General features: G+C 36.2%; 1 protein-coding gene across 1 annotated transcript; it reads left to right on the forward strand.

Annotated features, from left to right (window-relative positions):
• The first annotated feature begins 334 nt into the window (after positions 1–334).
• Positions 335–16,723, forward strand: LOC129802304 (protein krueppel). Its single transcript, XM_055848019.1, has 2 exons — positions 335–1,014; positions 14,767–16,723. Exons 1-2 carry the CDS (start codon positions 975–977, stop codon positions 16,128–16,130), a joined length of 1,404 nt encoding a protein of 467 aa, XP_055703994.1. The 5' UTR covers positions 335–974; the 3' UTR covers positions 16,131–16,723.
• The last annotated feature ends 4,864 nt before the right edge of the window (positions 16,724–21,587 follow it).

Here is a 21,587-nt window from a genome sequence, read left to right on the forward strand (position 1 = left end):
GCCTTCTCTTTCTATCGTATTGCGGTTTAGGGAACGGTTATATGTAGTTTGATGATAAGGTTAGAACGAGAGGGTTGGATGTGCCTAGGGTTGGCCTAGACTTAGGGGTTGGAGTGAGATGGCAGGAAAAAGGAGGGGAGGTGTTTTCCACATACCGATCCTGGTGGACTTGAGGCGCAAATGCGAGAGTCAGTGTTAGGCTAGGTCAGCTCACGTTCACAAGTGTTGGCCCCGCGAAGGAAAAGTGCCCAACACAGACACGACAGTGACTCCGGAAAAGTCCTAATACACCGCAAACCGCTCACTCTCTCTCTCTTACGACGAAGAAAAAAAAGTCAAGTCAATGATAGTGTCTTCTCCGTTCCCCATCACATTCACATTCACCAGTCCGAGAGTGAAGCGCATATCGTGCACGTCACCCGATCGCCTTACCAGTTTTTACTACAAACATCGCGTGCCGCAGCCAAAATCCTCAGTCGCGATTTAGCATTCGAGCTGTTGAGTTTTAATCACATCAGCATTAGCACATCCCAAAAAAAAAAAACAACATAAGAAACATACACCCAGCACCAAAGTTACAAACTGCATCCAAGGGACAACCAAAGGATTCTCCATCAAGCTAGAACGCCTCAAGGCTCAATCCGTTTCGCTAATCAGTTGCACCCGCGATCTTTAAATCAAAAGTGTTATAACCAATCATGCTCCCAAAGAGCATTTTCTGAAATTATTTTGCTCTCCCAACCCCGAATAAAATCACTGTGAAGTGCGTGGACCAAAAAAACCCCTTTCTAAAAACTAAATTTAATTTAAAATAAAAAAACTGCACAAGAAACTAAAAGATTAACTGACTAAAATTCAAATGTGGTAAAAAAAAGACACTGAAATACTTAGAAGTCGTAGAAGAACATTTGCGTGCAAAAGTGGAAAAACTAGCCTGAAAGGTGACTGATTTTCGGCGTGAACTGGACAAAGCCATGGCTTTGTCGTTGCTCCAGGAGGCCCAAGCTGCTAGAGGTGAGTCCCCAAATATCATCCTATCTTTTACACTAATTAAGTTCAAAGGGCAGTATTGTTCTTGGGAGGCTAAATAAATTTGTCTGCCCTTAATGAACTTACGGAGAAGAGTGGGCTTATTTGCGAAAACTCCTTCAGTGGAAACACTATAAGTTCTGTATAGAATAATCCTTTTGACATTCACAAGATTTGGAAAAGTTCAAGAACTAGACGGTGTAATACAGGCTTGAGACTGGAGGTTAAGTCTAGTGTAAGATTATTTGTCTCATTATTAATCCAATCCTGAAAAATATCTTAATATAGTCTTGTAGATTCCTCAGTAAGGTGTTTAAGAACCAAAATTCTTATAATCTGCTTATAGCGATCTTAAATCAGTCACTGAGACTACTACAAGTGGCGCACTCTTAAGGCCTATACCACTAGAAAAACTTTTACTTTTTTTTAAAGAAAATATTCCCTGTCTAGACAGAAACGTCGAATTTAAATTTTTTATAAAAATTACAACTAATGCATAGCGCCCTTAAGGACCTTAATACGGGCTTCAGACCTAAGGGCCTTGAAGACTTGAGGATTAGCTGAAACACGGCTTAGCGAAATTATATTCGAAATAACGGTTAGATTTCATTTCCATAATTTTCCTCTAAGTCGCCTCTCGGCTTAAGTCGTAAGTGTGTCTAGGGCATAAGGCTTAACTTCACTAATTTCTTATCAGTCGAAATTTTTTGGAAAATTTTGACTTAGAAATTGACTATTAAGGGAAAGTAATCTATTTAAATCAGAAGAACAAATCAAATTAGTTGCTGTTTAGGATCTTGAGGCCTTCGAAAACTAAGCTAAACCTCTAGCCTGAAGACGGTCTAAAGCGGTCTTCAGACTAGAGGTTTAGCCCAGTTCCCGAAGATCTTAAATATTTAAAGCGAGCAATTCTATTGGTTTTTAAGAACCTAATAATAATTCATATTTACATTAACTTTTTCCAAAAAATCGTGATTGATAAGAAATGAAAGCAATTAAGCCATATGGCTAAGCCTTATTCCCTAGACACACTTACAACTTAAGCCGAGAGACGACTTAGTGAAAAATGATGGAAATCCACTTTAACCATTATTTCTAATAAAATTACGCTAAGTCTTCTCTCGGCTAATCCTTGTGTCTGTCAAGCCTTTAGGTCTGAAACCAGTACAAGGGGCTTAAGATCTTCCCCAGGAATTTCATCATAAAATTCTCATTATAAGCATTTTAAAGTTACATCAAAAGACTTATCAAAGCCTTGGTTCAAGCCAGCTTTTTTTGCTTCTTAGGAGAAATTAGAAATGATAAGCTATATGGCTAAGCCCTAGGTCTAAACACCGTACCATTAGGTAAAACTTCCGATTTTCAACAATAAATTATCGGAAAAAACAATCCTATGACTTCAGTACACCTTTGAGATCAGGAAAATTTCGTAAAATCAAAATTCGTTAGATTTTTCAAATATTTTAAATTAATATTTTAATTTTTAATGCATTTATTTTGTGAAATATTTTTTTGCAAAAGAAGAATTAAGGTGTTATATGCTGGACTCATCTACGGTATATGCCGAGAGACGGCTTAACGTAATTATAATCAAAATTATTATGAAACCACATTTGAATTCGTTCCCCACTAAGCCGTCTTTTGGCTTAATTCGTAAGCCTGTCTGAGGCATTACGAATTCGTAGTAAATCAGTCAGTGTGTAAAGTATTTTTCGGTATTTTGTTATTTTTATTATTTTATATTTTTATGACATTAATTAAGGCTTTTAATTGACCAGAGATTCCTAATCGTTTAGGTTGGTTTTTCTTCATTCTAATCTTTAAAAATAAAGTAAGTGTTTAACCTGTTTAATCTCGAAATCGTAAAATACGTGAGATTTTCTGATTTAATAACATATCTAAAAACTTCTAGACATTGGGAGCAATTTTCGTCAAAAAATTGCAATTTTTGAACAAAATCGTTCCCAATGTATGAGTGTATTTTTAAAAACATAAAAAATACTTAAAGTTCGAGTAAAATTTTAATGAAATCAAAATTTAAAATTAAGAATTATCTATTCCAAATACTTAAAACATATTTATTACTCTTTTAAAAATGCTCTAGAAATTCAATTTAATTGTAAGGAGAGATTATGTAGTTTTTGTGTCCACTGCCGTCTTATTAGGTTTTTTAATCAAGTTTAATTTAAGTTTGAGTCTAATAATAAAGTATTTCTTTGATATATTTATTAAATTGAAAAGATACTATTAAAAGTAGCTAAAATAAATGACTCAATAAATAAATTATCAGCATTATTTCTCTTTTTTTTAATTTTTGAAAAAGAAAAATTAAAATAGAACTTTTTATCTTAAAAGTTTTGACTAACTTAAAAGATTTCTTCATTATTTTAAGGATGGATTTTTTACAAAGATTGATACTTTCGCAATCAAGCAAAATCGATCAAAAATCTTTAAAAGAATTTTAATGAGCAACGTTTTTTCACAATAATTCAAAGTCAATTTTAATTGATTTACTTTCGGATTATTATCTTGATCAATATAAATCATAAAAATAGACAATTTTTAAGAAAGTAATTAGAAATTTTTGTTTCTTATAATGAAAAATAATTTTTTTACTTAGAATGTCCGTAAATGAAATTAGTATTTAAAATTATTAAAACAAATGATTTTTTTGGTAATGGAATAAATGCAGGATAAATAGAAGGTTCAAAATGGATCGATCAGGGACCTCTCGACATTTCATTTTTCCATACGTTTTTGCATAAAGGTACTGAAGACTATTGGGAAGCTTTTTCCTAAAGAGAATTGACTTATCAGTCTGATATATTTCGAAATCGTGCATTAAAAACTATCTAAAAATATATATTTCATAATTTTCGCCGAAATAATACAAAAACTACGAGCTAATTTGTTTAAGTCGCGGTGCAATATCTGCAAAATTTTTACAAGGAAAAGTGAAAAATATCTTCACTTTTTGTTAAGCTTGATGGGCCACTGGGATCGATCAAAAAGAATCAAGGCTCAAAAAGATATTCTCCATTAAAGCCCTTGAATGAAACAGATCCTTTTAAGAAAATTAACATTTAAGCGTATACTTCGGGAGAGACAGGTATTGGAAATTACCGTAGATGCGGGTGACTTAGTATTCATGATTTCGTTAAGCTTTTATTTAACACTAAACCTACCGACCGTTCATCGTGGTTTTTCCCAGAACGATCGGTCAAATGACAGACCACGGTAGGTAGTATATCCAACAAATTTGTCTTGGAAAAGGGGAAAATATTAAAATTTAAACACTAAAAAATATATTACAGTCAGAGGCCTCTAGACATTCAATTTTCTATAAGTTTTTGCATAGAGGCACTGAAGACTATTCGCAAGTTTTTTCCTAAAGAGAATTGACTTATCAGTCTGATATATTTCAAAATTGTGCATTAAAAGCTATTTAAAAAAATATATTTCATAATGTTCGCTGAAATAATACAAGAACTACGAGCAAATTTGTTTAAGTCGCGGTCTGCAAAATTTTTACAAAGAAAAATGAAAAATAGCTTCACTTTTTATGAGGCTTGGTGGGCCCCTGATTACAGTCATATTTTAAGAAATTCATAAAGTTTGATAGGGACATTGTACCGTTTAAATATGTGTTAATTTTAAAAAGGTTTTAAATCGGTCAATTTGATCGCTCAAGGCCATCAACGCTAAGACGGCGGTGGCCGCTAATAATTACAATGTACTTGTGTTGTTCCTTATAAGCATTGCTGATGAATATATATCTATCTATCTATCTATCTTGGTAGGTTTAGTGCTAAATCTAGCACTCAAGGATGATCTTTAGACTACAGTCTCTGGACCATCCGTAAGTTCTAGAATTAAAGACAAGCTTAAGAAAATCATGGAAGCAAAGTCACCCGTATCTACGGTAACCAAATTAAACACTATCAAATTTGAGATTTACTCCACCAAAATGAATAAGGTGCAGCACATTTGATTACTAATCATTATTAGAAAAATAATTATTTTTAAATGCAAAACAGAAAATAAATTAGCTAGAAAAATTGAGGGGAAAATCCCAAATCTATCCAATAATTTCTGTAAGATTTTCTCAACTCGGAATGAGTGGTTGCCATCGTCAAAGTATCTTCAGGGCAAGGGACGGAAGGCATTAGGAGGGGCCTTAGTCTAACTAGACAAACGGAAGGGTAGAAAATCGCGAAGAATCTTTTCTCCCTTCATTTAATGGCTCTCCCTGCGGAGCTTCTTTTCTTCCAACACTTTTTCCACCCCAAATGAGGGGTGAAAGCGAGATGAACTGATTAAGGAGCGCGCATCTTCAGGTCCTCTCTTCTTAGCATCCCTCTTTATGGATTTTTCCGCCATCCCTTAACACCGTGGGTATGATTAAAAGGAGTGGGTTGTTTCTTCGTTAGGACGCTCGAGAGGAAAGGAAAATGATTGCGAGAGAACTTGGAAAATTAGGCAAGAGTGAGATGGAGAGTGACATTTTCAACCACCCTTTTTTTTCATCCTCATCTCAAACCCCAATTTAGCGACGTTTTTCGCGCAGTTGAACTGCTTTCTTGTCTTAATGTGAAAAACATACCCCGAACTCTTCAGGATTATTTCCACCATCGAGCATAGCCCAACAAAATAATGTCCTTCACGGACTAATTGAACTTCCTGCGATTGTCTTAAGGATCCAAGGAAGAGGCACTTGAGTCGGGTCCTCGACGTGATTTAGCCCATAAATGTGACTTCCTGATATCCCGAGGGAGCAAATTGCTCTCGAACCAACTTGATCCTTTTTGGGCACGACAAGAAACACATGTTGATTTCATGCACAGGGAAATTTATGGATGACGGAATCCTGGCATGAAAACCATCTGATTGGGATTCAGGGACAAAATATGGGATACATCTCTCAATTTTTCACACTTTCAACCATCTTTTTGGCCACAAGGTTTTGGTGTGAAGTGAAAGAGAGTCTACGGCAAGTGTTAAGATATTTTTATAAAAATTGTAAAAATACCTAAATATGGTAATACTGAAGACAGAATTGAACATTCAGGATACACATTTTTGAGGTTCAGATTGAGAAAACTACATAAAGATGTCCAAAACATTCACGAAAGAATAGTGTTCTGAGGGTAATTTTAACAAGAAAGGAATAATTAGCTTTAGACAGTATATACACTGAGAGAAATCCGAAAAAGTTAAAATAACATTCCGGAAATGTTAATTTTACCCTGCAGTATTGATCCGAAATCGGTGTAGATATTACCCTTTTTAGGTGTATTAGGAATTAGAGGTACCCTTTTTTCATGTTAATTTTACCCTTAATAAGGTGTAAAATTAACATTAAAAAATGTTGATATATTTTTACACCTAAAAAGTGTTAAAATTATGAGGAAAAAATGTTAATCGCACCCTCTTTTTTTCTCAGTGTAGGGGAAAGCGCGCCACCTACGGACGACTCAAAGTTCAGACAACTCAATTTTTTTTAATGTTCTTTATGGATTTGACCCATGGCTCTTATGTATAATAATATTATAATAGTCCCAATTAATTTAAAACACATTGAAAAACTTTGTTGGTCGAAACTTGAGTCGTCCGAAGGTACCGTACTTTCCCTTAAGCAGTTTGATAAGAAAAAAACAGATTGATCAGTAAAACACTCAAAATTAAACTGTGTTGGTATATCAAGAAGCATTAAAATTTTATATTATATTTTCGATTTATCTATTTTGATTATTTTTAATTGGAAGTGTTACTTTATAGGACCTCTAAACCCAGGGCTCTATTTTGGTTTATTATGCATCCCCAATATACTATCCCTAACAGGGATATGGCAGGGCGGCTTTATCCCAATTATCTACTTACCAAAAAAATGGTTTTTACAGACCAATTTACTAAAATACTGAACAAAATGTTACATGTTCAAAAAATAAGTTTGATTTTAATCTGATCAAAGTACTCTTCAAACGTTTTTGAGTATGCTTTTTTCTATTACAAAAAAAAAAAGTAATTTATTAGGGGAATGTTGGCATAGTCCGCACAGAGTGAGCCTTCAAACAACGCAAATTTTCTTTTTATTTACAAGGAGCTAGTTTGTGATTTCTTAGCCATAAGATAGATAATTATTAAGCTCACGAAACGAGATGAAAAATGGTAAGTCAGCTCATGTAAAATCAGAAATGAATTCATGTAAAATCAAAGGGTAAATAAGTGGCTCTCAAAGTGTCAAAACAGTGCCGATCTAAAGCTAAAAATCGGAAGATCGGCACTATTTTGTTAAGAGTTCGACAGATCGACACCATTTTTGGAAGAAATCGACAGATCGGCACTCGAGTGAACCGTGAGCGGCACAGTTATCTACTCCTTGTGTAAAATATACTTTCCGTGAATTAAGAAAAAAACCTTTAGAGAATATTTCAATGTTATTTTTTTTTGAAAAATAAATGGAATTAGTTGAGGAAGTCAGTGTAATAGGATAATATTGAGAAAATACCTGAGAAAAATGGTTCTAATTCAGGCTCAACGCAAGATCTTCTTCATATAACCTCAAATTTAATATTTTGAATTCAACCATCTTTCAAATTTGAGGATCTTGACTGTACTTTCTTATTTTTTAGATCTCATTCTGAATTTTAAAGTGTCTTATTTTTTAAAATTACAGCAATTGAAATCTTTTTTTCATTTTATAGAATATGTAGTTACACTCTCTATTAATTTTTTATAAGAGAAGTTTGAATTTGAAATTAATCCCAAGTGGCATTTCTTGACTAAAAGCACAAGATTATGAAGACGAGATTTGAACGTTTTGATTGTTAAGTCAGCCCAGTTGGCAAAATATTACTCTGACTCAAAAATGACTGGTTTTTGTTACACAAGAAATGACCAAAAAATTACTCCTAATTGGAATCTTACAAATTGGTCGTATTCGCGTCGAATTTTAGTCAGAGCATTACTCAAAATTGAGTTAGTAATACATTAATAATTTTGCGGTTTTAAAATTTACTCTACCATATGGAGTAATAAAAGCGACTCCAAAGAACGGTCTTTCCGTTCGAAATTTAATTAAGAAACTTGCATGAAGTGAATGGTGTGGGTTATATGTAGATCAGCCTAAAATTTTTATGTAAAATTTAGGCCTGTGTAACAACTTTTTCAATGGTAGTGAGCCACCGTACATGCACAAGAACTATTTTATGCAATTTTGGTCAAAACTGGCGCGAAAATTAAGTTCACCACTATATTTTTTTAATAAAAACCTAATGAAAATTAAAAAATATATATTTTTTTGTATTCTATGCGGTCGTCTTTATTCAAAATAACACACTAGAAGTGATTTGTTATGCTAACATATAGTTTTTGAATCGGCTCTTCAGTAATTTCCGTCCATACCCGTTTTATGGCAGTTTCAGCGCTAAAGTCGGAATATATTGACAGCAGCCCTGAAAAATTTGACTAGGTAGTATCACCTATAGGTTTTTCTAATGGATTTAAACACGAGCAAAGCGCTGACTAGTCAGAAACCTTCAATTTCTTCTCATAAAACTATTATAAAACGCGTCGTTTTGTTGAAAGATCACATCTTCATGGAGCTAGATCTGAATAAACGGGATCAGTACAGTCTTTAGAAGATTCTGGTACTTCTCTGCTAAATTTTTAGTGGAAATCCAGATTTTGGACATCTTGCTGTAGTAGTAAAAGACCGTCCATATCCTGATACTTTCATCGTCAATATTCCTGCTTATCAATAACTGACTTTCCTGCCACTACTTTGCGAATTCAGTCAATTAACAAGTGAAATTTCCAATCAGATATATCCAGTAAGGGGAAGATTTTTTATACAGGCATTGAAAATCACAGAACGCGTCATATTTTAGTCGTGAGCAAGTAATCTCAGAGTTATTACGACGCCAAGTGACTTTCATAATAACCGTCATTTTATTCCCCACTTTCCGTCCTCCGACGCTCTGACGACCGTCACAGAACTCGTTTTTGGAATCCAGTTGAATCCTGTTTGGGATGACTTTCAATTGCCTCAAATATGACTATTACGACAAGTCATGTTTTGCTACTTGGGATGCTTTTTTGTTGTTTTCCTACATTTCACCTTCAAACTGCAAACAATATAAAATGGTAGCATTTTTATGACCTATACTTAAGTTCAGGTAATTTTCTTAAGGATAATCATTGTTAAACTGCAATTTAATTGACTTTTACATTTGGACCGATTTGTGGGATTTATAATTGCAAAATTAACTGGTTCTCACCAAAAATTTACTTTAAAATTTTTGAGTGAATTATAAAAATTACAAAAGCGGTTACCCCACGACTTTTTCTTGTAAAAATCTGTGAATGAAAGTGAAGTAAATAGAATCACATGTTTTCCCAATATCCCTCAATATCCGTACAAACACCATACCATCCCCGAAGCTCCCCATCCTCCTGGGAAAAACCCCAAGAGATGGCACCCTTTGGAGCCACCCCCTACCCGGAATCAGACGCGCTCGTACATAAAAGCTCACGTCACGAATATATGCAAAATGCTGAAGCAACAGACGAGGGCAATTCAGGCGTCTCGACTGCCGTCGGGTGGCTTCAGTAAATCCACCCTCCCAGAGACATTCCACCCCTTGCCGGGGGTATTCATGAGGATGAGGAATCCCCGCACACCCGTCACACAAATTCGATAAATGTGCATCAAGCATCAACCACACACATGTCTCATGTGTTTGTGTGTTAAATTCACCCTCCGAACACGCATATATACAATACCCCAAACCCCCTCAAATTGACGAAGGAGAGCAAAACGAAGAGAAGAAAAACAACCCCCCAAACCCCAATCCAAACATGAAGCATGTGAGAGTTTGTATTTGGGACGAGTGAAAGTTCATTCGTTCATTCTTACATTTCTTTCTCCAAAGTCGCTCTTCTCCTCCCCCCCCCAAACCCTTGAGCTTTGAGAGCTTTTTCTCTCTCACATGGCATACATTTCTCCGAAGCTATCCCAAACTCACATCCCCAGGCGGTACCGGGCTCCTCGCAACATCCCTCATCCCATCCCACTTCTGAACGGTTGACATTGTTGCGCATATCGTACACATTTTCCCTCCACAATTGTGTGGTCTTTTCCCCACAGACCCACCACACATGTGGAGGCCTGTGATGCCGGAAAATAGCGAGAAAATATCAATTCTCGCGCTAGTATTATTTTTATGATAATGCCAAATATATACTTTCATCTTCATTCACATTCGCAAGTCCCACGAGGGTGATTCCGCACACATTCTGTGAAGTATATCTCGTGCGATTTTTCTGGTTAGGGGTTTGAGAAAGGGAAATGCGAAAACTCCTGCATATCCATAGATTTTCATAATGTGTTTGGTGTTTTTTGCCAAAAAAAGCCGCCAAATTGAATTAAATCATCGGCAAAATCTCATTTTTATTGCACATAACATGTCTGGGAAGAAGATTCCCTTAAACTCCATAAAGACGCTAAGGTGTCTAAATCTCGTGCTCCGGCTTGGAGAATTCACGGATGTTTATATTACACGTTAAAATGCAATAATAACGCTGTGAGACAGAAGGAAAGCCTCGAAGTGATTATTAGAGCAAAAAGTCGGGATTTGTCTACTTAAAAGGATTTAAATTGACATAACCTCAATATAACTAAATGTACTTAACCTCAATTTGCAATTGCCGAGTTTCCTAAACTCCCGTCTGATACAGGGTAAATGGAAGCTTTGCAGGCTTTAACAATAAACCCACCAAGACCCGGTCAAATTTACCGGTTTAAAATTAACACATATTTAAATGGTATAATGTCACTATCAAACTTTATGAATTTCTTAAAAATATGCATGTAATATATTTTTCAGTGTTTAAATTTTAATTTTTTGCTCTTTTTCAAGACGAATTTGTTGAGTATCGTAACCTACCGCGGTTTGTCATTTGACCGAAAAACAACCAAAAACGATCGGTAGGTTTAGTGTTAAGTAACATCCAGTTTTAAGCATTATTCAGAACCTTAACGCTAAGGCTTGAACCATGGGACTTAATTCAGGACTCAATTTTTCTACAAAGATTGATTGCGGACGTATGAAATTGTCTCTGGTATCCTCCTCCAAGAAGAACAGCATGAGAACAGCCACTCTGGCAGATCCAAGGTAAAAGATCTAGTCAGCAAATGCGGTTAAGGCGGACCCCCGGTATACCAAGAACAAAACTGTGAACGATGAGATCCAACATTTTGCCCTATTTTCAATATTTTATATAGATTGAGTTGCTCATTATTTAGGACTGATAAATGGCCCTATTTAGAATCAAGAATTCAGCCAGGATTTTAGCAAAAAGAAAGCCAAAATGGAGAACTGTCCCCAACCGAAATTGTTTTTCGAACGCGAAGAACAAGAGTTTCCTCGAAAATTTAAAAAAAATAAGTCCAAGAAAAAGGAATCCACTTACCGTAGATACGAGTGACTTTGTCCTCGGAGGGTGACTTTGACCCTCTACTGTTCGTAAACTTTTCTTTAATTCTAGTGTTAAGAAAAGTACGACCTATTCTTTTGCGATTTGCTGATTTCGCACGAATTTGTCGATCTCGTGCCGACCTGTCAAATCAGTATGCCGATTCGGCAGAATTTCTGCAGAAATTCCATAGAAATATCGCAGAAATTCCTCAATATGAATTTTTAACGAACGCTATAGTTCATAAGAGCAAACTGACATTTATCACTGACGATTCTTTGCTAAAATTTTGCCGATTTTTGCTAAATAACATGCCGATCTGTCGATTTGATCGCCGCTCACGGTTCACTCTGAGAGCCACTTATTCATCACTTTCAAAATAAATCTTATTTTAATCCGATTTCATGATTTTAAGTGGCTCAGATAGCACATAACCAAATTTAATTAATTTCCAAAAATAAATATTAGCTTTTTTGTTTCAAGGAAGAGGGATAAAAACATCTTTCATTTTTTATTATTAACTTTCTTAGAAAAATTTCAACAAGCTTTCTGTTTAAAATTCACAATAAATTGATTTTTTAAATTTTTTTGATGATATCAAATTATTTTCAAAGACGAAAACACTTCCACGAAAAATTCGGGTGGAAATTCTGATAAAGAAAAAGTATTTTTTACGTGTTTATTGGTGTGGCAGACCTTTTAGATCCAGAACATTTTATATAATCGAAATTTACATCCCTTCCTTTTTCAAACGTTTTGAATGTGTCTATCCTACTCTTTCGGACTCTTCTTCTTCTTCTTCTTCTTCTTCTTCTTCTTCTTCTTTTGAAAGTCATAACAAATTCAATTTCGTTCAATCTAATTTTGAGACCGAAAGAGTGGGATAGGCTTATGCAAATCTTTTGAGAAAGACAGGGTAGGAAATTTTGATTTCATGAAATTCTACCGATCTCAAAGCTGTGCCAAATGCATTTAAAATGAAGAATTCAATTAAAATTCAATTTTCGGCGACCTTCGTAAGCTAAAATCTTGCTAAAACCACCAGGGCTTTTCTTCCTTGGTGGAGAAAATGGCGGGAAATCTTGATCAGAAGTGCAATGAAAACTTGAGTCTTTACAGTTTGAAACACTTTCAAAACTTGAATTCTAACCCTATTTTGATTATTTTATGGCCATATATAGAAAGCTTTCAAACTAGATATTTCCTAAAACTTGGGGCGAAATGATAACTTTTCGATACTATCAAATCGATAGTATCGATAAATCTGAATCTGCAAAATTAAGCAAATATCAATTTTTTAAGCATTGTTAGGCCTTTTATTGTGATACTATTACAAGAATGTGATCTTTGAAAAATATCTAAATTAGTCACAATAAGTGCAGTTATCGTTTAAATTTTTCAGAATCGACAGTCGATAGTGTCGAAAAGAAGTTATCATGTCACCCCTGTTCTATGGTGACATTCTTCTCGTTAAGTCACAACCTTCTCGATTTGAAAGCTCCCTCCTATTGAGTTTTTTTCTAAATAGATTCAAAGGTATATCTCTTTCCGGACCGCAGCATCTGCAAGCCAGTTTCACCATTTTTTAATCAAAAATATCTAAGCTCAGGAATTAATTGAGGTCCTACAAAAAAAATATGTTATATTTGAACATCCTTATAGTTTGTAATCATCCACAAGTATAGGATTTTTATCAGTTCTGAATAATTAAAAAACATTGTTTTTCATAGAATAATCATATGTTTCTTTGGGTACTAAGAGTCCCAAAAGAGACGAAAGAGATATCAAAGAGACTTACCTAAAAAACGGTTAAAAGTTCGAAAGTTTATACCGATGCTGCAAACGTTTACACACTGTCGTTGACATTGTTGACGACTAAAGTGTCAAGAATACCGAAATACGAAATGACATAAAAATCGGCGCTAAAGCGGCGAATATGGGAACTTTCACTTTAGGCTTCCGGTAAATTTTCGAATAGGTTTGGCTCGGCTTTGGAGTGGATTTGCCTCTTCGAGAGGTTATTACTGAACAGAACCATTGTAAACTCTTCCTATTGCTCAAAAGTTATCTTAAGAAAAATTTAAAACTCAATAAATTCTAAAATATCAGGATAAAATGAATCACAGAAAGAAATAATTGAGAATCACGTAATACCGAATTTAATTATTAAGAGAATCACACATTTGGAATCATTAGAATTACATTGGAATCTCACGGAATAAACGGTATATGGACACAAGTTTTCGATTTGGAGTAGCCCCTTGCTCGAGCCATAAGTTTATTTTGAGTAGTCAATCTACTTAAATCTACTTCAATTTGCACTTCAATCTACTAATAATCTAGCAACGACAGGTGAGCAAGAACCGTTTGAAACCGAACAAACGTCAAACTCCTTTTGACGTTTATTCGGTTTCTAACGGTTCTTGCTCACCTCTGAATTATGCATTTGTAAAAGACTTTGAAGATTATTCAATTACTTTTATTAAATTATAAGAGGGTTGTCATAAGTTCTAGTAAGCAACATGAAGAATTTTCTCTCAATTTGTCCAACCTTTACTTCAAGTCTTTATTGTCCCTCTTGAAAGTGAGACAAAAGGGAGAAATTGAAAAGTATCGACAAGATGAAAAGTTAAAATTGCCCTTCGAGATGACAATTTTCACTTTCACCCACTTGGTCCCCGAAGGAGGTCACTGAAGCCATAAAAGAGGTGATAACAAGTGATAAAAGTTGACGCGGAGTTATTGGTGAAAATTGAAAATCGACATAAACACGGAGAAAGTGCTTGGATGAATTGAGAATATTCCCCGCTAATGGGTCTCCTGAGACAATTTGGTGCACTTTTGGGAGGCCCATTTTAGTGATACCTTCCACGGGAATGGTGATTGAACTGGAGAATGTAATAGGAAATTATAAAGTTGAATTCGCTTCTTTTCTTTTAGTCGAATGGATTAGAATTAGGTGACACTTTGAATTTTATCTGTCAAAAAATTGACAGATGTTTAAATATTTGAATTTAACGGGAGAGAAAGTCATTGATGGCATTGATGTTAATTAGGAGAATTTAAGACAATCCTCAGCGAATATTCCGAGTAATTAATTTCCAGCGGAACCACCCAATTGAAGGGAATCGAGGGAAACTTTTAATAACCTTCGCCATTTCATCAAGGGCGGAAATTGCCATGGAGATTCATGTCAACCCTTTCCTGTTTAATTACTCCCGCTCGAATTAACCCTTGTTTTTCTTTCTCCCTCGAACACAGGCTTGGCAGCAGCTCGGGCTCTGAGTGGCGGCCTGAAGCACGAAGATGAGCGAAATCTTTCGCCGCCAATGAGCAACAACAACACAGCCGCCTCCATGTATTCCAGCCTCATTCCCACGACTGCGTCCGCAATGGGGATCCTGGCGCCGCACTTCCTGGCCAATCAAACTGCCGCGGCGGCTCTTCTCGGTATTCCCATGTCGAGTCTTGCCTCAGCGTCTCCCTTCTTCCAGACCCATCCACTTTTCAGTGCTTGGAGTCAGTCGCCTCCAGCTGGGGGAAGCCCACCACCTTCGTCTCCCATTTCTCCAGCTCTCAGTGCCAAGAGTGCAGCTAAGAAATTAGCCACAAACAACAATCATATTGTGAGTACAACCACGGCGGATTTGGGTAGGAAGAGTGCTCCAAGGCGGCGGCAAATCTCAGTTAGGAAGGATATCATTTCGCCAATGTCGGGTTTAGACACTCCCGCCTCGGATGCACCAATTTCACCACCAACATCGGGCTCGTCGCCACAATCGACGGGATCAGGTGAGCATCCAACACTGCTCACGTCCAGCACGAAGGATCCCACTCGTGACAAGGTTTTTACGTGCAAGACGTGCAAACGCTCATTCGGCTACAAACACGTCCTGCAAAATCACGAACGCACGCACACGGGCGAGAAGCCATTTGAGTGTCCAGAGTGTCACAAACGCTTCACGCGTGATCACCATCTAAAGACCCATATGCGACTGCACACGGGAGAGAAACCCTACAAATGCGAAGAATGCGATCGGCGCTTCGTGCAAGTAGCCAACCTGAGGCGCCATCTACGAGTGCACACGGGGGAGCGGCCATACCCATGCGATCTATGTGAAGCTCGTTTCTCTGACTCCAACCAGCTCAAAGCACACCTCCTGATCCACAAGGGAAAGAAACCCTTCGAGTGCGAGCTGTGTCATACAAAATTCCGCCGGCCACATCATCTGGCGCATCACAAGTGCGGCCTCACGAGCCCCCCAACACCTGTCATGAGTCCAGCCGCCTCGGACAACAAATCCGCCAGCTCGGATGACTCTGTGCCACCTTTCCCCACGCCCCTCGATGACGATCCCGTGGATGGTGAAAGGCGGCACCGCAAGAGCCGCGACATCCGCCAGATCATCCGCCTGCCGCCGCAATTCGTTCACCTGCAGCCCGAGCAAACGGAACCCGAGGATCTCAGTATGCACTCACCCAGATCCCCACCACCCTCTCCTCCTGTCTCCCATGACGACGATCTCGATGAGCTGGATGACGCCGCGACACTCTATATCAAGCGCCAACGCCACAATGTATCGCCGCCGCCTCGGCTCACACCCAGCCATGACTCCCTCTACTAATTACGGGTAACAGTAAATGAGCTATAGCTACACAAAAAATATTTAGCAAGACAGAGAAATATATTTAAGATGAGAAAAGACATTTTGACATTTGATGTGGTTGGGTTGATTTTGACGCGTTGAAAAGCCCGTTGAAATACTTCAATTTTACGGAAAGATAACCTTAAAATTCTTTGGGACTCCTTTAAAAAACCCTTTTTCAGTTTTCTGAAATTTTTGGTTAAGGTTCCAGGAATTAAAAATAAGTAACGATGCTCTTCTTTCTCTGTCAAATGACTTGCAGACCAAACGGTTCGAGATACCGACTTGTAGTCTTCAACGACCCCCTATAAAACATTATTTAGAAATTGATAAACCTATAATTTTTCAATGCTACTTTTACATACAGATTTTCTACACAGATTTTTCGACGCGTAAATAATCACACTTCCGCATCGTGTCTTAAATTAGAAAGAGAAAGATATAGAGAACCATTATATTTTATCATGGTAATATTCGAATCAAACAAAAACTGGCAGGGATTATTCGCTAAAAAAAATGAACAAGTAAATTTAGACAAGACAATTATCTGTGTAATTAACCAAAAAAGAAAATGGAAAGAAAATATTGTGGAAAAAATAGGTAAATAAAAAAAAATACTATTAGAAAATAGCAAAAAATTAGTGTAATTAATGAGTTCATGAGAGTGAAAAAAAGGGTTTAAGAAAAATGATAAAACTCTATATTTAAAAAAAAAAATGAATAATATTTAAAAGGTGAATGAATACTTTTTTCTTTTCGTTTCGTTATTTGAAATTCGTATAAATTTACGGGAATTTTTGTAATGGTATACAAGTTCCTCACACAATAGATATGAGATATATTCGGACAGTGGTGACACCCTTTTTCTTCCACAACCCTCTGTGTCTCCAGACGGGAATCTCCACCCCTTTTTGCAAGTCCCTAGCACCTGGACAAACGGTCACTGTTTTTTCCTGTCAGAGGGGAGAATTTATGTGTCCAAAAGTGAATTATGCAATGCAATTTTTCACCCTACTCATGCTACCGTCTCCCTTCAGTTTCTGGAGGGAATGCCTCGGCCATTTCTTCAAAAATTCGTCACAAATGGTGTAAAACAATTTCTCTTAAGTGAAAGAATTGACAAGATTTTGACAACTTCCTGATTTCCTGCGGAGGCGGATCTCACCCTTCCTCCTCCGTTCGCAATCAAAGAGATTTTTTGGCCATTGCTCAGTAAAGAAATCAAAAAGAGGTACTTTTTTCAATCCGTAAAAAGACCTCTATCAGTCAAACTTTTATCCCAAAAATATCACTCAAAAATACACCAAGAGGTTGCGTTAAAAGTTCGTGGAGTGAAAATGAAAAAATCGGTTTTCTGAATTTTTTCAAAACATTGAACCGGTTAACACTGCAGGATTAGATTAAGATTGATCAATCTTGTCTAGATTCGGGATAGCATTTAATATTCAACATAACCTATTTTTCTGTCCGTCTGATACTTGATCGAATTTTGATTCTCAACATGTACGGCATCACTTTTCCAAAACACTTTTTCGTACGGATTCGACGAGTTTCTTAAAAAATTTAGAGGCTCCGCGGGCTTCTTGAAAAATATATGGCTGCTCAGGGTTCCCCAAAAAACTTATGAGTCCTCCAGGTTCCTTGTGGGTTCCTGATGTGCCTCGGATCCCGTAAAAATAAATGGGTTCCCTGGGTTCCCTCAATTATATATGCGTTCTCCAGGTTCCTTGTAGGTTCCCAGAGTGCCTCGGATCCCGGAAAAATAAATGGGTTCACCGGATTCTTCGAGTTCCCTTAAAAAGATATGATTTCTCCGGTTTCTTGTGGGTTCTTGAAGTGCCTAGAATTCCTGAAAAATGTAAGGGTTTCCCGGGATCCCCGTGTTCACTCAAAACTGTAAAGGCTCAACTTGTTTCTTGAAAATATATAAGTTCCTCGGGTTCCCTGAAAATATAGAATATTTTCAGATATTCAAATATAGAAAATATAGAATATTTTCAGATATTCAAATATAGAATATAGAAAATATAGAAAAATATAGGGATCCCGGAGTGCCTCGAAATCCTGAAAATGTATGGGTTCCCCGGGTTCCCTCAAAACTGTAAAGGCTCGTCGTATTTCTTGAAAATATTTAAGTTCCTCGGGTTCCCTGAAAATGTAGAATTCTCCGAGTTCCTTGTAAGTTCCCGGACTGCCTAGAATTCCTGAAAAATGTATGGATAACCCAGGTTTCCCGGGCTCCCTGAAAAATGTATAAGCTCTCCGGATTCCTTGTGGGTTCCGGAAGTTCCTCGGATCCCTGAAAAATGTATGAGTTCTCAGGGTTCCTTGTGGGTTCCGGAAGTTCCTCGGATTCCTGAAAATATATGAGTCCTCCGGTTTCTTGTGGGTTTTTGAAGTGCCAAGAATCCCTGAAAAATGTATAGGATCTCCGGGTTTCCTGAAAGATGTATAAGATCTCCGGCTTCCTTGTGGTTTCCCGGGGTGCCTTGAATTTTTGAAAAATATTTGAGTTCTCCGGGCTCCCTGAAAATTGGATGATTTCTCCGGGTTCCTTGTGGGTTCCCGAAGTGCCTCAGATCCCTGAAAAATATATGGGTTCCCCGTATTTTCTGTGGGTTCCCGAAGTTCCTCGGATCCCTGAAAAATGTATGAGTTCTCAGGGTTCCTCAGATTCCTTGTAAGTTCCCCGTGAATTTCTCGAAAAATATATAGGTTCCCTGGATTCTCTGCGGATTCCCCGGATTTCCTGTGGATCCTTCATGAATTCCATAAAAAATACATTGGTTCCTCGCGAGTTACTTGAAAAATGTACGGGTGTTTCGGGTTCCCTGAAAAATGTGTAGGTTTCCCAGCTTCCCCTTGGGCTCGTTGTGCTCCCTGGGTTCTTTAAAAAATGTATGGATCATTCAGATTCCTGTGGATTCCCTTGAATTCCTTGAAAAATGTAAAGGTTCCTAGTGTTACCTGAAAAATGTATGGTTTCCCTGGATTCCTTATTACTTCCCCATGAATTTTCTGAAAAATGTATGGGTTCCCTGGACTACCTATGGGTTCCTCGGATTCCCTGTGTGTTCCCCATGAATTGCATAGAAACGTATAGGTTCCCCGGGTTCCTTAAAAAATGTATAAGTTCCCTAGATTTCCTATGGGTTCCTAATTAATTTCCTGAAAATTGTATGAGTTCCCTGGATTCCCCGTATGGGTTACCCATGAGTTCTCTGAAAAATGTGTAGGATTTCCGAGTAGTCTAAGGGCTCCGTCGGTTCCCCGGGTTCTTTAAAAAGAAAAGTATAAGTTTCCTAGATTCCCTGTGAAATCCTTCATAGAGGTAAGGGTGTCCCGAGGTCTCTGAAGAGTGCATAGTTTCCCCGGATTCCCCATGAGATCTCCGAAGTTCCCTAGAAAATGTGTGAATTCTCCAGGTTCTACGTATGAGTACCCCATATTCCCTTCAAGTTCCCTTAGTTCCACATAGCTTCCCTGGCAGGATTACCCCGTTTCCCTACTCCGAAAAAAATATCTTGTTAAATGAATATACGGATTTTGTTGAAATTTTGTCAAAAGGATGTTATTTACTAATTTGATAAAACTTTTCCTTGCATTTTATATGGAAAAACACCCTTTTGAAAAACTTTTAACAAGATCCAGTTGGCCGTCGATTTGACAAAACTCTTCCATATTCTGTATAGAAGAACATCCTTTTTACAAACTTATCTTGATAATTTGACAAAACATTTTCTTAGAGTAGAAATGAGTCACCCCTTGGTTTACGTATTTCGAAAATAAGATCAAAAAAATCTTAAGTTCATGATGCCCCACGAACTTTTCAAGCAACCAACTTTGTTACTACCTGAAAAGGAGAATACTCTTGGAAAGATCACCCCAATAAAGTGAGGCAAATTGTGTGCATTCCAACAGGAGTGACCCTGAAACGTCCAGGAACTAATTTTTGCAAAAAGACATACCACAATTGGAGCAGAAAATGCGACCATTGTTGAAATTCTTGCAAATATTCATGCAAATTCTCAAGTAGAATTCCTAGAAGAAACCGACCTGAGCGATTGTAGAAGAAAAACAGAAAATCACCACTGAATTTCGATCTCAAAACTCAAACTCAGCATATAGAAGAAAAAAAAAGTGAAAAAATGGTATAAATTGAATAATGAATTGTAAATAGGCTAATGTGAAAGGAATACCTCTATTAGATTTAATTCAATATGGAATATATTAGACGTGGAATTAATCATGAATTTTTGAAAAAAAAAAAATTAAATTATCGTAAAAAAGATATGACATTGCGCCCTCCCTAACAAAAAAAAAGTGTGTAGAACCAAATAAAAAAAAAAATCCACAATGAAAGAAAAATTGCTCTAAAATAATTTATTGTGTGTTGTACAAATTCGATAAAACCAACATTATATCTCCTCTTGAATGTTTAATATCGGGATATGGCAGAAGAATGTTAAGTGTTCTGTCCAGAAAAAAATATTCAAAAAAAAAAAATACACAAAAAACAATTACTCAATGACATGTCTTTAAAGAAGAAATAAAGAAAAAGTTGTAAAATTAAATAAACTTGCAAGAAAAACTAAATGTAAAAAATAATGGAAATTATGTTGATGAAAATGTGCCATTTTTACTTCTTTTCGCTTAAAAAAAATTATTATTACTCAATAATTATTATTAAACTTTGTTGTTTCTTTCATTCTTGCTGTGACTATATTTTTCTCCAATAAGAAAAAAAATCACAACGCTACAATCAAAATTAATGTATAAGTTTTTTTTGTGAATATAAATTGAGTATCTTTTATTTTTATCCTAATCAACCTATTGTTATTTCTTATTTCTTAATCAAACTTGTAAAAAAAACACTCACTTTACAGTAAAAATAGATAAAGATATTAAAAATATTAAATAGAAATCATAATAATCAAATAAATTTGAAAAAAAAAATTAACGAAATAGTTAAGACACAGGAATTAATGGTACAAAAAGCATTTGATTATCACTCAACTACCTCAAAAATAAAAATACATTGTAAGGAAAAAAAAAACAAAAAATAATTCGTATTGAAACTAAACACGAAAATGTCTATCACAAACAAATAAAAGACTGATTTTCATTATTTCTTTCTCCTTCTCTCAAAAGTAAGAAATATTAAGTATAAAAAAAATTATAAAATGAAGAGCAAGTTAAATGACATAAATGCAACAATCTGAAGAAAAAAGAAACCACAAAACATTACCTGAAATAGAATGAAGATTAATCAATATTCAAAGTACAGTGTCCAAGAAAATTAATGTAAATAATGTAGAGTAACTTTACATGACCTTTGACATAATACTTCCCCTTTCTCTTGATGAAGAATTAATGTACTAGGAAAACATTTCAATGTGGTCTGTTCCTCTTCCTCACCAAAAAAAAGGAAAAGAC

Source organism: Phlebotomus papatasi, chromosome 2 (assembly GCF_024763615.1).
Source record: "Phlebotomus papatasi isolate M1 chromosome 2, Ppap_2.1, whole genome shotgun sequence".
In the NCBI taxonomy this organism is placed as follows: Eukaryota; Metazoa; Arthropoda; class Insecta; order Diptera; family Psychodidae; genus Phlebotomus; species Phlebotomus papatasi.

Coding starts and splice junctions, on each gene's coding strand:
- LOC129802304 (XM_055848019.1), top strand. CDS start 975: ATGGCTTTGTCGTTGCTCCAGGAGGCCCAAGCTGCTAGAG. Junction 1,015..14,766: donor GGAGGCCCAAGCTGCTAGAG/GTGAGTCCCCAA, acceptor CCTCGAACACAG/GCTTGGCAGCAGCTCGGGCT.